The 19,253-nt window shown below is 36.0% G+C and overlaps 1 protein-coding gene across 9 annotated transcripts in view; it reads left to right on the forward strand.

Moving 5' to 3' along the window:
- Window positions 1-19,253, forward strand: part of ZNF169 (zinc finger protein 169) — a 97,429-nt gene that overhangs the window by 65,473 nt on the left and 12,703 nt on the right. For all 9 annotated transcript variants that reach the window (XM_025282086.3, XM_006067976.4, XM_044940315.2 and 6 more), the window contains 2 exons: window positions 12,350-12,476; window positions 13,059-13,154. In XM_025282086.3, the coding sequence (XP_025137871.1) occupies window positions 12,350-12,476; window positions 13,059-13,154 (223 nt within the window). The remainder of the gene's footprint in view (window positions 1-12,349; window positions 12,477-13,058; window positions 13,155-19,253) is intronic.

Raw genomic sequence — 19,253 nt, forward strand, 5'->3', positions numbered from 1 at the left:
ACAGTTCTTGAAAGACCTGTGCGACACCATCAGGTTTACTTTACATACACATAATGGAAATTGCAGAAGGAAAGAAGAGAGAAAATTCCAAGAAATAATATCCAGAAACTTCCCATGTTTGATGAAAGACATAAATCTATACATCCAAGACACTCAACAAACTCCAAGTAAGATAAACTAAAAAAAAATCCACATTAGGACGTATTAGTCAAATTGTCAAAACCCAAAGACAGAATTTTGAAAACAGCAAGTAAGAAGTTGTTTGTTACCTGCAAAAGACCCTAAAATAGATTAACAGACAATTTTTCATCAGAGCCCATGGAGGCCACCAGTCAGTGGAATCAAGTATTTTAAATCTTGGAAGAAACACTGTCAATTAAGAATTCTATATCTGGCAAGTTATTCTTGAAGAATGAAGGATAAATCAAGATGTTAATTTAAACAAAACCTGAGAGAGCTCATTAATGATAGCCTGCTCTATAAAAACCCTGAACCAAAAAAACAAAACTTCAGGCTGAACTGAAAACATACTAGGTAGTTACTCTAAACCATTAGAAAGAGAAGTGAATGCTAGTGCATAAGCTAGTATAAAAGCCAGTATTATTGTGCTTTTTTGTGTAGTTTATGACTTCTGCTTTTTCTATGTGGTTTCAGGCAAACACAGAAAGTATACATCTATATTAGTGAGCATACACAGTATAAAGATGTAATCTTGGACAATTAGAAAATAAGGGGAGTGGGATGGAAAAATATAGGAGCAAGAGTGCTGGTATACTATTGAAACTAAGTTAGTAGACTTTTACAAGTTATAAATGTTAACATGTTAACCACTAAGAAACTACTTAAAAATACACAGAAAATTAAAGAAGGGGATAAAGGTGAAAAAAACACAAGGAAAAAAAATATTTTAAAAGGCAGCAATGGAGGAATTGAGAAACAAAAGACATACACAGAAAACAAATGGCTAAATGGCAAAGGTAAATCCTTCCTTTTCAATAAACACATTCAATGTAAGTAGTATAAAATCCCCAGTCAAAAGGCCTAGGTTAGCAGTTTGGATTTTAAAAAGAAAAACAAGATCTATGTGTGGTTGTCTACAGGAGACTTACTTTAGATATATAGATATAAAGAGGTTGAAAGTAAGAATGGAAAGAAATGAAAGTAAGAATGAAAGAAAGAATGGAAAAGATGTTTCATACTAATAGTAACCAAAAAAGAGTTGAGATAGCTGTATTGAGACAAAGTAGATTTTAAATTAGGAAAAGATAACAAGATGAAGAAAGATATCATATATTGATAAAAAGCTTACTACAGAAAGAAGATATAATGATTATGATATATATCAATATATAAAAAACATATGGAATGACAATGGACAGAATTGAGAGAGAAAATAGTTATACAATAATGGTTGATGAGTTTAATACTCAGCTTTGTATACTGCATAGGGCAGCCAGATAGGAGATCAACAAGGAAAAATAGAACTTGAATCACACTATAAATCAATTGCACTTAACATGTACAGAACACACCACCCAACAACAATAAAATATATATTCCACTCAAGTGCACATCAGACATTTTCTAGGACAGACCATATCTTAGGCCACAGGTAAGTTGGTAAGTTTTAATTTTGAAATGATTAAAATCTTACAAAGTAACTTTTCTGTTCACAGTGGAATGAAACTAGAAATGAATAACAATTTTGGAAAATTCACACATATGTGGAAACTAAGTAGGATACTCTTAAACAACTAATGTATCAAAGAAGAAAAGTCACATAAAGAAAATACTGTGGGAGAAAAATGGAAATTAAAACATGACATACCAAAACTTATGGAATATGGTGAAAGCAGTGCTTAGAGGGAAATTTATAACTGTAAATGCACATATTAAAGGAGAACTTAATAACCTAACTGTATAACCTGTGTAACTAGAAAAAGAAGCACCAAGTAAACCCAGGCTAGCAGAAGGAAGAGAAATAACAAAAGTTAGAGCAAAGACAAATAGAGAATAGAAAAATGACAGAGAAATCAAGAAAACCTAAAGTTGGTTCGTTAAAATGATCATCTAAATTGACTAACAAAAAAAGAAAACTCAAGTTACTCTAACCAGAAATCAGAAATTGAAAACTTTATTATCAATTTTTTAAAGATATAAAGGATTGTAAAGGAATACTATTAACAGATATGCTGCCCAAGGTGAAATTAACACATTTCGAGGCATACACATTTATATCTAAACTGCCTCAGGAAAGAATAGAAATTATGAATAGATCTATAATTAATGAGAATATTGGATCAGTAATTAAAAAAAAAACTCCCAACAGAGAAAAGCTCACAATGAGATGGCTTCAGTTATTAATTCTACTAAATATATAAAGAAGAGTTAACACAAATCTTTCTCAAACTATTTGAAAATATTGGAGAGGACACTTCCTATCTAATTCTGTGACAAATTGCTCTGACTCCAGAGGTCTCAGACAAACAGTCTTCAAGAAAAGAAAACTACAAGTTAATATTCCTTATGAATATAGGGACAAAAATCCTCACCAAGATGCTCTCAAAGTGAATCCAGCAGCATATTAGACCAATAGAGGTTTACAATGTGTTTTAGAATATTAATATCCTGTAATACTGCATTCAGAGAATAAAGTATAAAAACTGCATGAACATTTCAGTTGATGACAAAAAAGCATTTGACAAAATTCAGCATTCTTTTCATGATAAAAACATTCAGTAAACTAGGAATAGATGAAAACTTCCTCAACATGATAAAGGCCTTATATGAAAAAATCTACACTAATATTATTCTTACTGGTGAAAGACTGAAAACTTTTCCCTGAAGAACAGTGCAAGATAAGGATGTCAGCTTTTGCCACTTCTGTTCATCATAGTACTGACAGTTCTAGCCATAATTAGGCAGAAAAAGAAAAGATCCAAATTGGAAAAGAAGTAAAATTATATCTTCACTGAAGACATTATCTCAAATCTATACAACAACCCACAAAATGTTGTTAGAGCTGATAAATTAATTCAGCAAAGTTTCAGGATACAAAATCAACACACAAAAGTCAGTTGTATCTATTTGTTTCCAAAGACCTATTCAAACAGGAAATATATATTTTTTAAATTCCATTTGTAATAGCATCAAAAATAATGTTCTGCTATAAACTTAACCAAGGAGTCAAAATAAATGTTCACTGAGAAGTGCAAAACAATGCTAAAATTAAAGAAGACCTAAGTAAATGGAAAGACTTCCCATGCTTATGGATTGGAAGACAACATTCCTGCAAAGACAGTAATATCCAAAGTGATCTATGGATTCAATACAGTCCCTCTCAAAATATCTTTCATGTTTTATATAAATAGAAAAAAAAAATCCTAAAATTCATTTGAAATCTCATAGGACCCTGAAGTCAAAAGAATCTTGAAAAAGGAAAAGAAAGTTGGAGGACTCACTCTGCTTGATTTCAGTACTTAGTACCAAGCTACAGACAGTGACAAAAGTGTCATACTGCCATAAGTATAAACATATAGATTAGTGGAATAGAACTGAGAGCTTAGCAAAATATCTCTCATATATGGTCGATTGATTTTTGACAAGGATGCCAAGACTATTCAGTTGAAAAAGAACAGTCTATACAAGTGGTGCTTGGACAACTGGATATCCACAACTAAAAGAACACACTTGAGATAAATGAAAAATTAAAAATCCTCTGCAAAGAAATAGAAGATACAATGAATCAGCATGTAGAAATTTCAGAACTGAGACATATGTATCTAAAAGAAAAAGCTCAATAGATCGACTTAACAGCAGGTTAGAGGTAACAGAGAAATTATTGAATTAGAAGACAGAATAATAGAAATTACCCAGTCTGTGCAACAGGGAGAAAATGTAGTGGGAAAAAGATGAACAGTCTCAAGAACTGTGAGAGTATAACAAAATGTCTTAACATTTGTGTTACCACAGTTCTAGAAGAAGAAGCAAAGAAGGGCAGAGTTGAAAAAGTATTAGAATAATTAATGGCTGAAAAGTTCCTAAATTTGGCAAGGGACCTACAGATTCAAAAAGCTTAGTATATCCCAAACGTGATAAGCCCACTGAAATCCATGCCAAGACACATTATAATGAAACTGTTGAAGACTAAAAATGAAGAAAACATCTTGAAATCAACTGGAGAAAAATAACACATTTCTTACAAGGGAAGAAAACCATTAGACTGGTAGTGAATTTCTCATCAGAAATGACAGAGGCTAGATGGAAAGTGATGCAATTTTCCAGGTGCTGAAAGAAAATAATTACAAACCCTGAATCCTCTATAAAATAAAAATATTTTTCAGAAATGAAGGGAAATCAGGGCATACTTAGATAAAGGAAAACTCAGAATTTGTCTCCAGCAGATGAGGAAAGGCAATTTTATAAACGAAAAGGAAACAATAAAAGAAGGAACCTTGGAACATCCATGTGCAGTAAAAAGTTAACATAGCAGTCTGTCCTTAGAAAGTCCTGCTGGTAAGACTATCCTTTGTCTAGAATGGGAATCTTGTATTTTAGGTGGATTGGCACCATTCCCAGAGCTAATAGGAATGGCTCTCTGTGCCTAAAACTATGCAAAAAATGGGTTTATCCTTTTCTTCTAGTATCTTGAATTTTGGTATGTGCTAGGCAGAAGGTGCCTGTGTGACCAGCCCACCATTAAAAAAGCTGGACAGTGAGCCGCTAATGAGCTTCTTTGTGAAAACATTTAGCACATGTTGTTATATATCCTTTTTGAAAGAATTAAGTGGGGTCATGTGGGACTCCCCTGGGAGAAAGAAGATTTTGGGTGTTTATTCCTGGTTTCCTCTGGATTTAATCTCTTGTATCATTTCCCTTTGCTAATTTTGCTTTGTATCATTTTGTTGTAATTATAGCCACTTGTGATAGGTTTTGTGCATCTTCCTAGTAAATATCAAACTTGGGGATGGTCTTGATGACCCTTGGCACAATCAGGAAGAGAGTAAACAGCATAATGAAAAATAAGCACTTTGCTTATGTATGAATTTTTCTAAACCTATTTTGATGGTTAAAGTAAAAATTATTACACAGCCTGAGGTGATTCTAAATGTATATAGAAGTAAACACTTAAGAGAATGACAATTTAAACAAAGGACAAGAGGATGTGATGGGAGGTAAAGTTTCCATACTTCAAACTGGTAAAATGACAATACAAGTAGACCAATAAGTTATGTGTATATATATATAATGTAGCACCTAGAGCAACTACTAAAAAATCTATACAAAAAGGTACACTAAAAAACAATATAGATAAAAGAGAATGTTAAAAAAAAATTCAAGTAACTGACAGTAAGTCAGTAATAAGAAAACATAAGCAGAGGGAACAAAATTAAAATGGTCTAAATACACCAACTAAGAGAGACTGGACTGGAAGAAACACAAGCTGGAATCAAGATTGCCGGGAGAAATATCAATAACCTCAGATATGCAGATGACACCACCCTTATGGCAGAAAGTGAAGAGGAACTAAAAAGCCTCTTGATGAAAGTGAAAGTGGAGAGTGAAAAAGTTGGCTTAAAGCTCAACATTCAGAAAACGAAGATTATGGCATCTGGTCCCATCACTTCATGGGAAATAGATGGGGAAACAGTGTCAGACTTGATTTTTTGGGGCTCCAAAATCACTGCAGATGGTAACTGCAGCCACGAAATTAAAAGATGCTTACTCCTTGGAAGGAAAGTTATGACCAACCTAGATAGCATATTAAAAAGCAGAGACATTACTTTGCCAACAAAGGTCCATCTAGTCAAGGCTATGATGTTTCCTGTGGTCATGTATGGATGTGAGAGTTGGACTGTGAAGAAGGCTGAGCGCCGAAGAATTGATGCTTTTGAACTGTGGTGTTGGAGAAGACTCTTGAGAGTCCCTTGGACTGCAAGGAGATCCAACCAGTCCATTCTGAAGGAGATCAGCCCTGGGATTTCTTTGGAGTGAATGATGCTAAAGCTGAAACTCCAGTACTTTGGCCACCTCATGAGAAGAGTTGACTCATTGGAAAAGACTCTGATGCTGGGAGGGATTGGGGGCAGGAGGAGAAGGGGACGACAGAGGATGAGATGGCTGGATGGCAGCACTGACTCGATGGACGTGAGTCTGAGTGAACTCCAGGAGTTGGTGATGGACAGGGAGGCCTGGCGTTCTGCGATTCATGGTGTCACAAAGAATCAGACACGACTGAGCGACTGAACTGAACTGAAGAGAGACTGACATCAAAAGAAGACTCTATATGCTATCTAAATGAAGCATCAAATGTAACAGCATAGGCAGATTAGAAAAAGAAGGATTAAAAAGATTAAAAAGATTTTAATAAAGATAATGAAGATTTTAATTTTAATAAAGATTTTAAAAGATTAAAAAGAAGATGCAGACATTAGTCAAAGGAAAGCACGGGTGCCTATATTAATATAAAGTAAGATAAACTTCAAAGAAAATTCTCAGACACAAAGAACAGTAAGTGGGTCACCACCAGGAAGACATTGGGGTCCTTAATGTGTATGCATGGGCTTCCCCCATGGCTCAGTGGTAAAGAATCCACCTGGAATGCAGTGGAGATACCGGTTTGATCCCTGGGTTGGGAAGATCCCCTGGAGGAGCAAATGGCATCCCACTCCAGTATTCTTGCCTGAAACACCCCATGGGCAGAGGAGCCCGGTGGGCTACAGTCCAAGGGGTTGGAAAGAGTTGGACACAACTGAGTGACTAAGCACCAATGTATATGCATCAAATAACTAAGCTTCAAAAGATGTGAAGAGAAAACTAAAAGGAGAAATAGACAAATCAACAATAAGAGATTTCAGCAGTTTTCTGTCAAAGTTATAAAGAATAATTAGGCCCAAATCAGTAAGAGCTCCACACCGTCAACCAATAGAATCGAATCAACATTTATAGAACATTTCACCTAACAATAGCAAAATGCATATTCTTAAAGTTAACCTGGCATTTCCAAGGGTTCCATATCTGCAGATTCAACCAATTGCTGATCAAAAAGTAAAAAAAAAAAATTTTTGGAAAGTTCCAAAAAGCAAAATTGGAATTTTCTGTGACTAGCAACTGCTTACATAGCATTGACATTGTGTTAAGCATTATAAGTAATCTAGAGATGACTTTAAGTATATAGGAGGATGTGTGTAGGTTACATGCAAATACCATGCTGTTTTATATAGGGGACTTGGGCATCTGTAGATTTTGAGGGGGGTTCTGGAACCACTTCTCCATGGGTGCTGAGGGATGACTGTACCAACATAGACATTTTCTGGGTTCAAAACAACACATAAGACACAATAATTTGATTACCTTAAGAAATTTTTAAAAATTTAAGTTGAACGAAATATGTTGTTTGACCACAATGGAATCAAATTTGACATCAATAAGAGAAAGTTAACAGAAAAATCTCTATAAACACTTAGAAAATAACAGACTTCTAAATAATCTGTTCACCAAAAATGATGTCCCAGGAGAAATCAAAACATGCATAAAAGTGAATGAAAAGGAAAATATGAGATATCAAAGTATGTGGGATGCAGCTAAAGCAGTCATGAGAGAAAAACTTGTAGCATTAAATGTATATGTGAGAAAACAGGAAATCTCAAGTCAGTAATCTAGGCTTCAAAATGGCTGTCTGAGGAGGCTTACAAATAGCTTTGAAAAGAAGAGAAGCGAAGAGCAAAGGAGAAAAGGAAAGATATACCCATTTGAATGCAGAGTTCCAAAGAATAGCAAGACAAGATAAGAAAGCCTTCCTCAGCAATCAATGCAAAGAAATAGAGGAAAACAATAGAATGGGAAAGACTAGAGATCTCTTCAAGAAAATTAGAGATACCAAGGGAACATTTCATGCAAAGATGGGCTCGATAAAGGACAGAAATGGTATGGACCTAACAGAAGCAGAAGATATTAAGAAGAGGTGGCAAGAATACACAGAAAAACTGTACAAAAAAGATCTTCACGACCCAGATAATCACGATGATGTGATCACTCACCTAGAGGAAGCACGAGCTGGAATCAAGATTGCCGGGAGAAATATCAATAACTTCAGATATGCATATAACACCACCCTTATGGCAGAAAGCAAAGAAGAACTAAAGAGCCTCTTGATGAAAGTGAAAGAGGAGAGTGCAAAAGTTGGCTTAAAGCTCAACATTCAGAAAACTAAGATCATGGCATCTGGTCCCATCACTTCATGGCAAATAGATGAGGAAACGGTGGCTGACTTTATTTTTCTGGGCTCCAAAATCACTGCAGATGGTGACTGCAGCAATTAAATTATAAGATGCTTACTCCTTGGAAGGAAAGTTATGACCAACCTAGTTAGCATATTAAAAATCAGAGACATTACTTTGTCAACAAAGGTCCATTTAGTCAAGGCTATGGTTTTTCAAGTGGTCATGTATGGATGTGAAAGTTGGACTATAAAGAAAGCTGAGCACTGAAGAATTGATGCTTTGAACTGTGGTGTTGGAGAAGACTCTTGAGAATCCCTTGGACTGCAAGGAGATCCAACCAGTCTGTCCTAAAGGAGATGAGTCCTAGGTGTTCATTGGAAGGACTGATGCTGAAGCTGAAACTCCAGTATTTTGGTCACCTGATACGAAGAGCTGACTCGTTTGAAAAGACCCTGATGCTGGGAAGGATTGAAAGCAGGAGGAGAAGGGGACAACAGAGGATGAGATGGTTAGATGGCATCACCAACTCAATGGATATGAGTTTGGGTAAACTCCAGCAGTTGGTGATAGACAGGGAGGCCTGGCATGCTGCAGTTCATGGGGTCGCAAAGAGTTGGACACGACTGAGTGACTGAACTGAACTGAATCTAGGCTTCTGCCTCAAGAACTTAGAAAAGTGAGAGCAAAATAAACTCAGAGGAGCAAATAGAAGGAAATAATAGTGATAAAGGCAGAAATCAATGAAATTGGAAATAAAAAGAATAGAGAAATATCAGTGAAATAAAGAGCTGATTCTTTGAAAATAATAAAATTGACAAAACTTGTAAAGAAGACCAAAGGAGTAGGCACAAAATGCCAGTATCAGAAGTGAAACAGAAGTTATTACTACATACTCTGTAGCCATCAACAGAATATCCACCTATACATTTGGCAACTTAGATGAAAAGGGACTGGTTCCCTCGAAAAACATAAACTATTGTACTTGAACTCGACCAATATGGAATATATAATTTGAACAGGGCTATAATTATTAGCCAAACCACAGAAACAACCTGAGTTGTTGACAATCTAAATGTCCATCAATGGGTGAATGGACATCCATTGATGAATATATGTATATATGTATGAATGTATGTATATGTGTACATACATACAATGAAATATTATTTTCAGCCATAAGAAATCTTGTCACTTGCAACAACATAGATGGATCTTGGGGGCATCGTGCTAAAAGAAAATAAGTCAGAGAAAGACAAATACTGTATGCTGTTATATATCTTTAGAAAAGAAGAAAAGGTTAAATATAGAGAACAGACAGGTGTTGGTGGTAGCAGGAGGTGGGGGGGGGTGGGTGAAATGAGTAAGGGGGGTCAAAAGGTATAAACTTTCAGTTATAAAATGAATGTCATGGGAATGTACTGTACATCATGGTGACTACAGTTAGTTATGTTGTATTGTATATATGAAAGTTGCTAAGAGAATAGATCTTAAAAGTTCTCATCACAAGAAAAAGAGTTTTGTAACTATGTATGGTGATGCATGTCAACTAGACTTATTGTAGTGATCATTCTGCAATATCTACAAAGATCAAGTCACGTTGTACACCTGAAACTAATATAATGTGGTATATAATGCAGTATCAGTTATACTGCAATTAAAAATATGATAAAAAGAAAAGATAGTCCAGTTTATAATTTTAAAAACTCCTACAAAAGAAATTTATAGGCCCAGGTGATTTTACTGCAGAATCTGCCAAATTTTTAAAGGAGTCTTAAACACAAATGCTACATGATTTTTTTTCAGAAAATAGGGAGGAACACTTCCTAATCACTTTGTGGAGCAGATATTATGCTGGTAATAAAATCGGGCAAGAACAATAGAAAAAAAGAAAACTACAGGTCAACATTTCTCATGAATATAGACATGAAAATCCTTAAATTATTATGCAGATTAAATTCAACAATATGTAGAAATAATTGTACACCGTTATCAAGCATGGTTTATTCCAGGGACACAAGACTGGCTCTGTATTTGTAACTTAATCAGTATAATCCCCCATATTAACAGGCTAAAGAAGAAAAAGCATGTGATTATATCAGTTGATGCATTATAGTCATTTGGCAGAATACAATAAACATTTGTGGGAAATGTAAAAAACACCTTAAGATAGAAACGGGAACTCCTTTACTTGATTAGGGACATCTACAAAAAAATCTGTAAGTAGGATTATTCTTATTTTTTAAAATATAAACATATACTTAGTATAAAATTTTCACCATTTAAAAATGTCCAGTTCAGTGGCATTGTTTATTCACACCATTATGCAGTCATCACCATTCATTTCCAGAACTTTTTCATCTTCCCAGGATGAAACTATCCATTATATAATAACTACCTGTTCCTAGCCCACTCCCCCTCCCAGCTCCTGGTAACCTCTGTTTTACTTTGTCTCCATGAATTTGCCTATTTCAGGTACCTGCTGTAAGTGGAATCAAACAATATTTGTCATTTGTGACTGGCTTATTTCACTTAGCATAATGTTTTTAGGGCTAATCTCTTGATTTAACATGTATCAGAATTTCTTTGTTTTTTAAGGCTGAATTATGTACAGTTATGTGTATATATGTAGTGCATTTTCTTATCTGTTTGTCTGTTGGTTGACATTAGGGTTGTTTCCACCTTTGGGCTATTGTGAATAATGCTGTTATAGACATTGGTGTATGAGTCTATTGAATTCTTGCTTTTGATTCTTTGGGGGTATACACCCACGATTCAAATTGCTAGATCATATGATAAATTGAAAATGTTTAAATTGATATATTTAACTTTTTGAGGAACTGCTAAACTCTTTCCCACAGAAACCACATCATTTACTTTTCCCACAACAATAAATAGAGGTTCTAGTTTCTCCATGTGTGTGTGCTCAGTCATGTCCAACTCTTTGTGACCCCATGGACTGTAGCCTGCCTGGCTCCTCTGTCCATGTAATTTTCCAGGCAGAAATACTGCAGTGGGTTGCCATTTCCTACTCCAATTTATACTCTAGTTTCTCCACATCCTCCAAAATGTTCTTTCCTGTTTCTTTGGTAATAGCTATCCTAATGAGTGTGATGTGGTATCTTTGTGGAGCAGTATTTTTAATGCTTTGAGACATTATGTTTCCTTCTCATATCAAGTACAAGGCAAGGATGTCTGTTCTTACCACTCTTATTCATTATTGTGCTAGAAGTTCTACAGTAAGGCAAGAACAGGAAATAAAATACATATAGATTATAAGGAAAGAAATCTGCCCCTGTATGCAAATTCTCTGATTGTCTACATAGGAAATCTTAAGGAATCTAGGAGAAAAAAAACCCCCGAGAGTTAGTGAGTTCCACCAGGTTGCCAGATTCAGGATAAGCATACAGTTTATTACTGTATCCTGGCAGTTCTGTATCATGAACAATTGGTCACTGAACTAAAAATACAGTATCATTAAAATCACTAAAAAAAGAAAAACAAAAGAATTTTTAGGTATCAGTTTTTTAAGAAAGCGTATGTGGATTTGTATACTGAAAACCACAATAGCTGTTGAAAGAAATCAAAGAACATCTCGGTAAATGGAGAGACATCTCATCTCATGTTCATAGATTTGAAGAGTCAACATGATAAAGATGTCGGTTCTTCCTAAATTGATATACAGCTTTAATGCAAATCTTGTCCAAATTCCAGAAACATTTTTTAGTAGATACAGGTGAGATTATTCTAAAATTTTTTGTGAAAAAGCATATGCCTTAGAATAGCTAAAATAATCTTTTAAAATGAAGACTAAAGGAGGAAGTATCCATCTGATTTCAAGACCTATGGTATAGCTGCATTAATCAAAACAGTGTTTTCCACAGCATCATAGATTTAGAGATTGATAGAACAGAATAGAGAACCCCTGAATAGACCCCCAGCAATGTGGGAAGAGGTTTAGTAGTCTTAAATACATGGCAAAGGATTCTGGTTGAAAGCAGGGTCTATGGATCTCACCTGATGTTCCATGCCAGCCTTATTGCTGCCTCAGCCCTGGTTGGTAACTTAGGTTAAGTTGACTGGTGAGCCTGTATGTTTTCTGGGTGAGCAAGGATGTGTTTGTGTTATAGGCATTAATGGCCTTCAGGGATGTGGCTGTAGCCTTCACCCAGAAGGAGTGGAAGCTACTGAGTCCTGCTCAGAGGACCCTGTATCGGGATGTAATGCTGGAGAACTACAGCCATATGGTGTCGCTGGGTAAGGATGACGTGTCCCATGTCTCAGACTCTGCCTGTAAGCCTCTTAAGATTTAATGGAGTAGCCACCATGTTTTTGGCTCAGAAAGAAACATGTATTTTCTCTATACCTCAGAGAATGTCTGGATTCTGTAGAGTTGGAAATGGTGAAGATGTGCATGTGTGTGTATTTGTGTGGTATGACACTGCATTTCTAGGCCCCTTCTAAGGCCAGGCCCTCCTTTAAAGTGATCTTACTTCAATTAAAACATGTACAATATCATAAAAAAAAATAACCAACCACAATAAATGTAGTCCAGTTAAATAAAATAAAATAAAATAAAATAAAGTGATCTTACTTCAGATGGCAGAGTATTTATATTCATTCAAGCACAGGGGAGAATCATATACTGCCTTTAGAGCTGGGATTCCTCCCGCCCCTTAGTCATCTTTTCTCAGCATTCAGAGAACCTTTGTCCCCATCCATGCCCCCTGCCTGGCTTTCCTACCTGCTTCTGAGTCATTGCATTCCCTGACTGAATTCTGTGATAGCCTCTTAAGTCACTAACCAAAGGTCACCTTGATTTTTTTCCCCTGTGAGTAGGAATTGCCTTTCCTAAACCAAAACTCATTATACAACTGGAACAAGGAGACGAGCCCTGGAGAGAGGAGAGTGAATGTCTTCTGGACCTTTGTGCAGGTAAGTGGAAAACAGCAGGCAGACAAGGATCAGGGCAGTGAGGTGCTCAGCTGGTAAGGAAAGAGGAGCATTTGTAAGCTTCTGAGGAGGAAGCTCTTCCTCAGGCCTGCCTTCCATGCCATCCTACTCAGCCCAGAGAGGGCTTCCCTGGCCACCCCCTCTTTCCTTCCCAACAGAGCAACATCCACTCACTTGGTGTCCCTTGTCCAACACTTCTAAGATCTTCCCTTCTTGAACTTTTGTTAGTTGACCTGATCTTGAACATAATACTTGTCCTCTGAGACTAAGTCATCTATCCCTGCTAGATTCTGTCCAGTTTTTGTTTTTAAACTGGTAATGTTTTCATGTAGCAGTTCTACCCCATAAGTTCCCATAACTTTGTTATTTTATGATGTGTTATTTAAGATTATAACAGAGTGTGAAGAATTACACAGTGAGTGCCAGTTTGCCTTCCATGCAGCCTAAGTGGTGGTGGTGATTTAGTCACTAAGTCATGTCTGACTCTTGCGACCCCATGGACTGTAGCCCACCAGGCTCCTCTGTCCATGGGATTTTCCAGTCAAGAATACTGTAGTGGTGTTCTGCTGAAAGTTTTCACTTTTGTCTCAGGTTCAAAGGATTTGTTAACAAAATAAGCCATGCATTATATGCAAATAAATAATAAAAATATTTATTAGAGAATCATCTGGCTTACTTTCAATATACTAACATTGAAAGAAAAGTGAAAGAGAGCAGAGAATACATCACCAGTTTGGATTTTCACCAACATTCAGACTTAAACAGTGCTAGGAAGTCCCATGTCACAGCACATCTGGAGTCCCAGTTGGGAAAAGGTCCCAGGCAGAGTGTCTGCTCCGTGGGTGAGATTTCAAAGATTGCAGTTTGGGGTTCCCGTTTATTATCCCAGGATGCAAACAGGATGCTCATCATCAATCTGTGAGCAAATTGCAGGTCTGGTTTCATGTTATGCTGTTTGTTTTGTCATGTAAAACTTGGAGTGTTGTTAAGGTCAGGGCTTGGTTGGCCAGGCCCCTCCAGGAGCTTAATAAATTCCAAGATCTGCTCATCTATTGTGTTTCTCTTCTGACACTCACAGCAGGTGTAGCTGACACCCACAGCAGCAGTCAGGGCAGTGTCCAGGTAGGTCAGAAGCAAGGTCAGAGGCCCGCTCTGCTCTTTTGCCTCTGAAGCCTGGACAAGACTACTTCTATTTTATTTCTCTAACAAGTGGGTTGGCATTTCCTTCTCTAGAGAATCTTCCTGACCCAGGGACTGAACATGGGTCTCCTGCACTGCAGGCAGATTCTTTACTGATTGAGCTATCAGGGAAGCTTGCAGACTAAGAAATATACCATTATATAAGACCAGGTGATAGCCGATACCTTTCCTGGTTGTGTCCTGCTCCTTCACTACGCCTCTAAAAATTCGACTTGTGCATTAGCATGCCTGTGACTGCCCTTAGCTTTTTTATCCTTTCAGTGGATCTTTTAACCATATAGAGATTCTTTTGCATGTTGGTAAACTTTTGTGCACATAATACCATATTGTATACCTCCTTCACCAGCTATATGTGAGATTCATATTAAAATGTGCAAGTTTAGTTTATACTTTTAACATTTGTTATATATTGATTTCATTACATGGATATTTTAATGCAGTTGAATTATCATTTCTCTTCTTGTGGACATTTGAGTTATTTCTAATTTTTGTCTATGAAATAATGTGGCTGTGTATTCTTATTTCTTCTTTGGAAATGCATGCAAGGGTTTCTCTCAAGATGCATACCTAGGAGCACAGAGACTGGTTCATGGGTGTGGGAAGCCTCAACCTGATTAGGTTATACCACATGTGTTCTGAAGCTATTCAATGCCATATTACACTCCCAGCAGCAGTGATGAGTTCTTGTTCCACATCCTCACATTTTTCACCCATCTCTTTGGTTTGTGGTGAAATATCATAGGGATTTTGCTTTCCAGAGAGCATGAGCATCTTTTCTTGTGTTGACTTGGTCATTGGTGTTTCCTTTTCTGTGACTTGTCTGTTCAGGGTATGTTCCGACTTTTGATTTGGGCTATTTCTGTTATTGAACTGTAGAAATTCAATATACATTCTGGGAATATTTAGATCTTTAATCCAGGTGGAATTAATTTTATGTGAATGTTGGGAGGTAAGGATAAATTTCTGCCTTTTTTTTTCATTCTTTTATTTTCAACATTCTTGGCATTTTATTTTTTGTCATTTATTTTTGCTTCTAAATACAACCATATATCTATACTTATACTTTATAGCAAACTCAATGCTTTTTTCTTTAAAAAAAAAACTATTATTAAACTATAATTATAATACAATAGAAAAATTATTATGGTATAAGGTATGATACCTTATGCTAGGAGGTATAAGGTTAAATTTGTTAAGTTTTGATATCTGCACAGTCATAAAACCATCACGATAATCCAAATTCTGAACATACCTATCACTGCAGAGTTTCCTTGTGCCTTACTATAATTTCTGTCTCCTGCCTTTCCCTGTCCCCCCCTCCCTCCCTTACCCAGGTAGCTACTGACTGCTTTCTGTCATAGATTTGTTTGCATTTTTAGAATTCATATAATTAATCATGTTAATTCTTTCACCCAGTATAATTATTTTGAATTTTATCCATAATGTTGGGTGTGTCAACAGTTCATTTCTTTTGATTGCTGAGTAGTAATTTAGATATCACAATTATTTAGCCATTCATGGGCTAAAGAAATTTCAGTAGTCTTTAGTTTTGATGAATACAAATAAAGACTATATGAACATTCATGAAAAGTATTTGTGTAAGCATATGCTTTCATTTCTTTTGGATAAGCACCCAGGAGTGGAGTGGCTGGGATGAATGATACAGGGGATATTTAATTTTTAATGAAACTCACCAAGTAGCTGCACTATTTCACATTCCCACCAGCAGTGTGTGAGTTCCGAATGCTTCACATATTTGTCAACACTTGGTATTATGATTTTAATTTTAGACATTTTTATAACGTGTAGTAGCATCTTATGTGGTTTTACCTGACATTTTCTTAATGACTTGTGATGTTGGTAGTCTTTTCAAGTGCTTATTTGCTGTCTGTATATTTTCTTTGGTGAAATGTCGTCTCAAATCTTTGGCCAATTTGAAAAGTTGGTTTCTTATGTTTTTATTGAATTTTGCAAGTTCTTCATATAGTCTGTATAGAAGTCCATTATTTGATTTGTAAGTATTTTCTTTGTGGCTTGCTTTTTATCTTCTTGGTTGTTGTTGGTTGTTTAGTCACTAAGTTGTGTCCGACTCCTGCGATGGACTGTAGCCTGCCAGGCTCCTCTGTCCATGGGATTCTCCAGGCAGGAATACTGGAGTGGGTTTCTACTTCCTTGTCCAGGGGATCTTCTCGACCCAGGGATCAAACTCAGGTCTCCTGCATTACAGGCAGATGATTTACCAACTGAGCTATTATCTTCTTAGTAGTGTTTTTCAATGAGAATTTCTTAATTTTGGTGAAGTCCAAGTTTCAATTTTTCTTTCATGAATTTCACTTTTGGTGATTTATTTAGGAAATCTTTCCAAAATGAAGGCCAAAAAGAGTTTTGTATATTTTTCCTTTTAAAAGTTTTATAATTTTTACTTTTCATTTAGATCTAAGTCTTATTTTGAGTAAATTTTTTTTACTTGATACCAGGTCTGGATTTAAGTACAATTTTTGTTTTTTTTTTCTTCTTTTGTATACAAATATCCTATTTTTCTAGCACTATTTATTGAAAAGACAACCCTTTCTTTGAATTTCCTGTGCACCTTTGTGTAAGTTAATTGTGTATGGGTCTATATCTAATATAAACTCTATTTTTTCCCACTCTTCTCTTCATCCATCTTGATGCCAGTACCACATAGTCTTGATTACTGCAGTTTTGTAAGAAGTCTGGAACTTAGTATACATCCTCACATGTTTTTTCTTTTTTAAAGTCGTTTTACTTGTGCTAGATTCTTTGCATTTCCACATGGATTTTAGAATCAGCTTGACAATTTTCAACAAAATGCCTGTTGGAATATTGATTAGGATTGAGTTGAATCTACATCAATTTGAGGAGAATTTACTTGTAAATCATATACTCTGTCATCCAGTACATGAACGCAGTCCCTCTATTTTTATGGGACTTAATATTTGTCAGGATTGTTTTACAGTTTTTCATACAAAGGTCTTATGCATCTTATCAGATTTATCCCTCTCTGTTTCATATTTTTCATGCTATTTAAAGTATTTTAAAATTTCAATTTTTTGTTGATAGCATATAGAAATAAAATTAATTTATCTATACTGATCTTGTATCTGGTAAACTTGCAAAATTTCATCCTAGTAGCTTTGTAGGTTCTATATGATTTTCTACACAAATGACTAATTATTTGTAAGTAAGTATACTTCACTTCTTTCCATTCTTTGTGTCTTTAATTTCTTTTTCTTGCCTCATTGCACAGGCGAGAACATGAGTGCAATGATGAATTTAAATGGTGGTGAAAGGGGACATCCTTTCCTTGCTCCTGATCTTATGGGGAATGCTTTCCTCCTAAGTGTAAGTTTTATAGCTACTCTTCATCAACTTGACAAGCTTCCTTTCTATTCCTTGTTGATGAGTTTTTACTGGGAATGGGTGTTGGATTTTGTCATTTTTTTGTGGCATCTTTACAGTTGATCATTGTGTTTTTCTTTTTTAATCTTTTATTATAATTTAGTAAATTATACATTTTTGTTGTTAAATCAGCCTTTTATTTCTGTTAATACAATGCACTGACATTCAGATTTCATCAGTTTTACCTTCATTTTGTATGCATGTGTATATTTATTTAGTTCTTCAAAATTTTATATATGTACATACCTGTAACTACCACTGTATTCCAAGATACAGGACAGTTCCATCACAAGAATCCCCCTTCTGCTACCCATTTATAGTCAGAGTCTACACCCTCACTCTTCCCCTCTCTTCATCTGGCAACCACTAATCTGTTCTGTCTCTATAGTTTTGTCATTTCAAGAAGGTTATATAAAAGAAGTCACATCATATGTTACCTTTGGAGATTGTTTTTTTTTTTTTCCTTTTGATATCCATACAAATTGTTGTATGTACTAGTATTTTATTCCTTTTATTGCTGAGTAGTAGTCCATGGTATGAATGTATCAATACTACAGTTTGTTAAACCATTCAAGAACATTTGAGTTCTTTATATTTTTGGCTATTAAGAATAAAGTTGCTGTGGACATTTGTGTGTAGGTTTTTGTGTGAATGTATGGTTTTTGTTTCTGGCATAAATGCCCAAAAGTGCAAGTTGCTGGCCTATATGGTAAATATAGGTTTAGTTTTATAATAAAATGCCATACTCAATTTCCAGAATGGCTATACCATTTTATATTCCCATCAGCAGTGTTTGAGTGATCCAGTTTTTCTGCATTTGTGTCAGGATTTGGTGTTAACACTATTTTTTTTTTTTAATTGTAGCCATCCTATCAGATATCTAGCAGTATCTCCTTAGTTGGTGGGAGTAAGAAGTTTAGTACAAGCAGTTCTTCTCTGAGGAGAGCTGAGTTGCTCAGTGTATCTGAGTAAGTTCACTGTAGCAAGGCTTTTGGAGAAGGCAATGGCACCCCACTCCAGTACTCTTGCCTGGAAAATCCCATGGGCGGAGGAGCCTGGTAGGCTGCAGTCCATGGGGTCGCTAAGAGTAGGACACGACTGAGCGACTTCACTTTCACTTTTCATTTTCATGCATTGAAGAAGGAAATGGCAACCCACTCCAGTGTTCTTGCCTGGAGAACCCCAGGAACGGGGGAGCCTGGTGGGCTGCCGTCTATAGGGTCACACAGAGTCGGACACGACTGAAGTGACTTAGCAGCAGCAGCAGCAAGGCTTTATTCTTCTTGCAAAGAGACTTGCATTCTCCACATAGATAGATTAAGAGCTTATGAGGACCTGTTCATAGTTGGTTATTGCTGTCATTTTGTGAGGTCTTCCTGGCATGTCCTTAGCATCTACTTATTCTCCTCAGACAATCATTTTCCCTGAGTGGTTGGCAGGTGTGAGTGTGTCTTAAGATCT

This window comes from Bubalus bubalis, chromosome 3 (assembly GCF_019923935.1).
Source record: "Bubalus bubalis isolate 160015118507 breed Murrah chromosome 3, NDDB_SH_1, whole genome shotgun sequence".
In the NCBI taxonomy this organism is placed as follows: domain Eukaryota; kingdom Metazoa; phylum Chordata; class Mammalia; order Artiodactyla; family Bovidae; genus Bubalus; species Bubalus bubalis.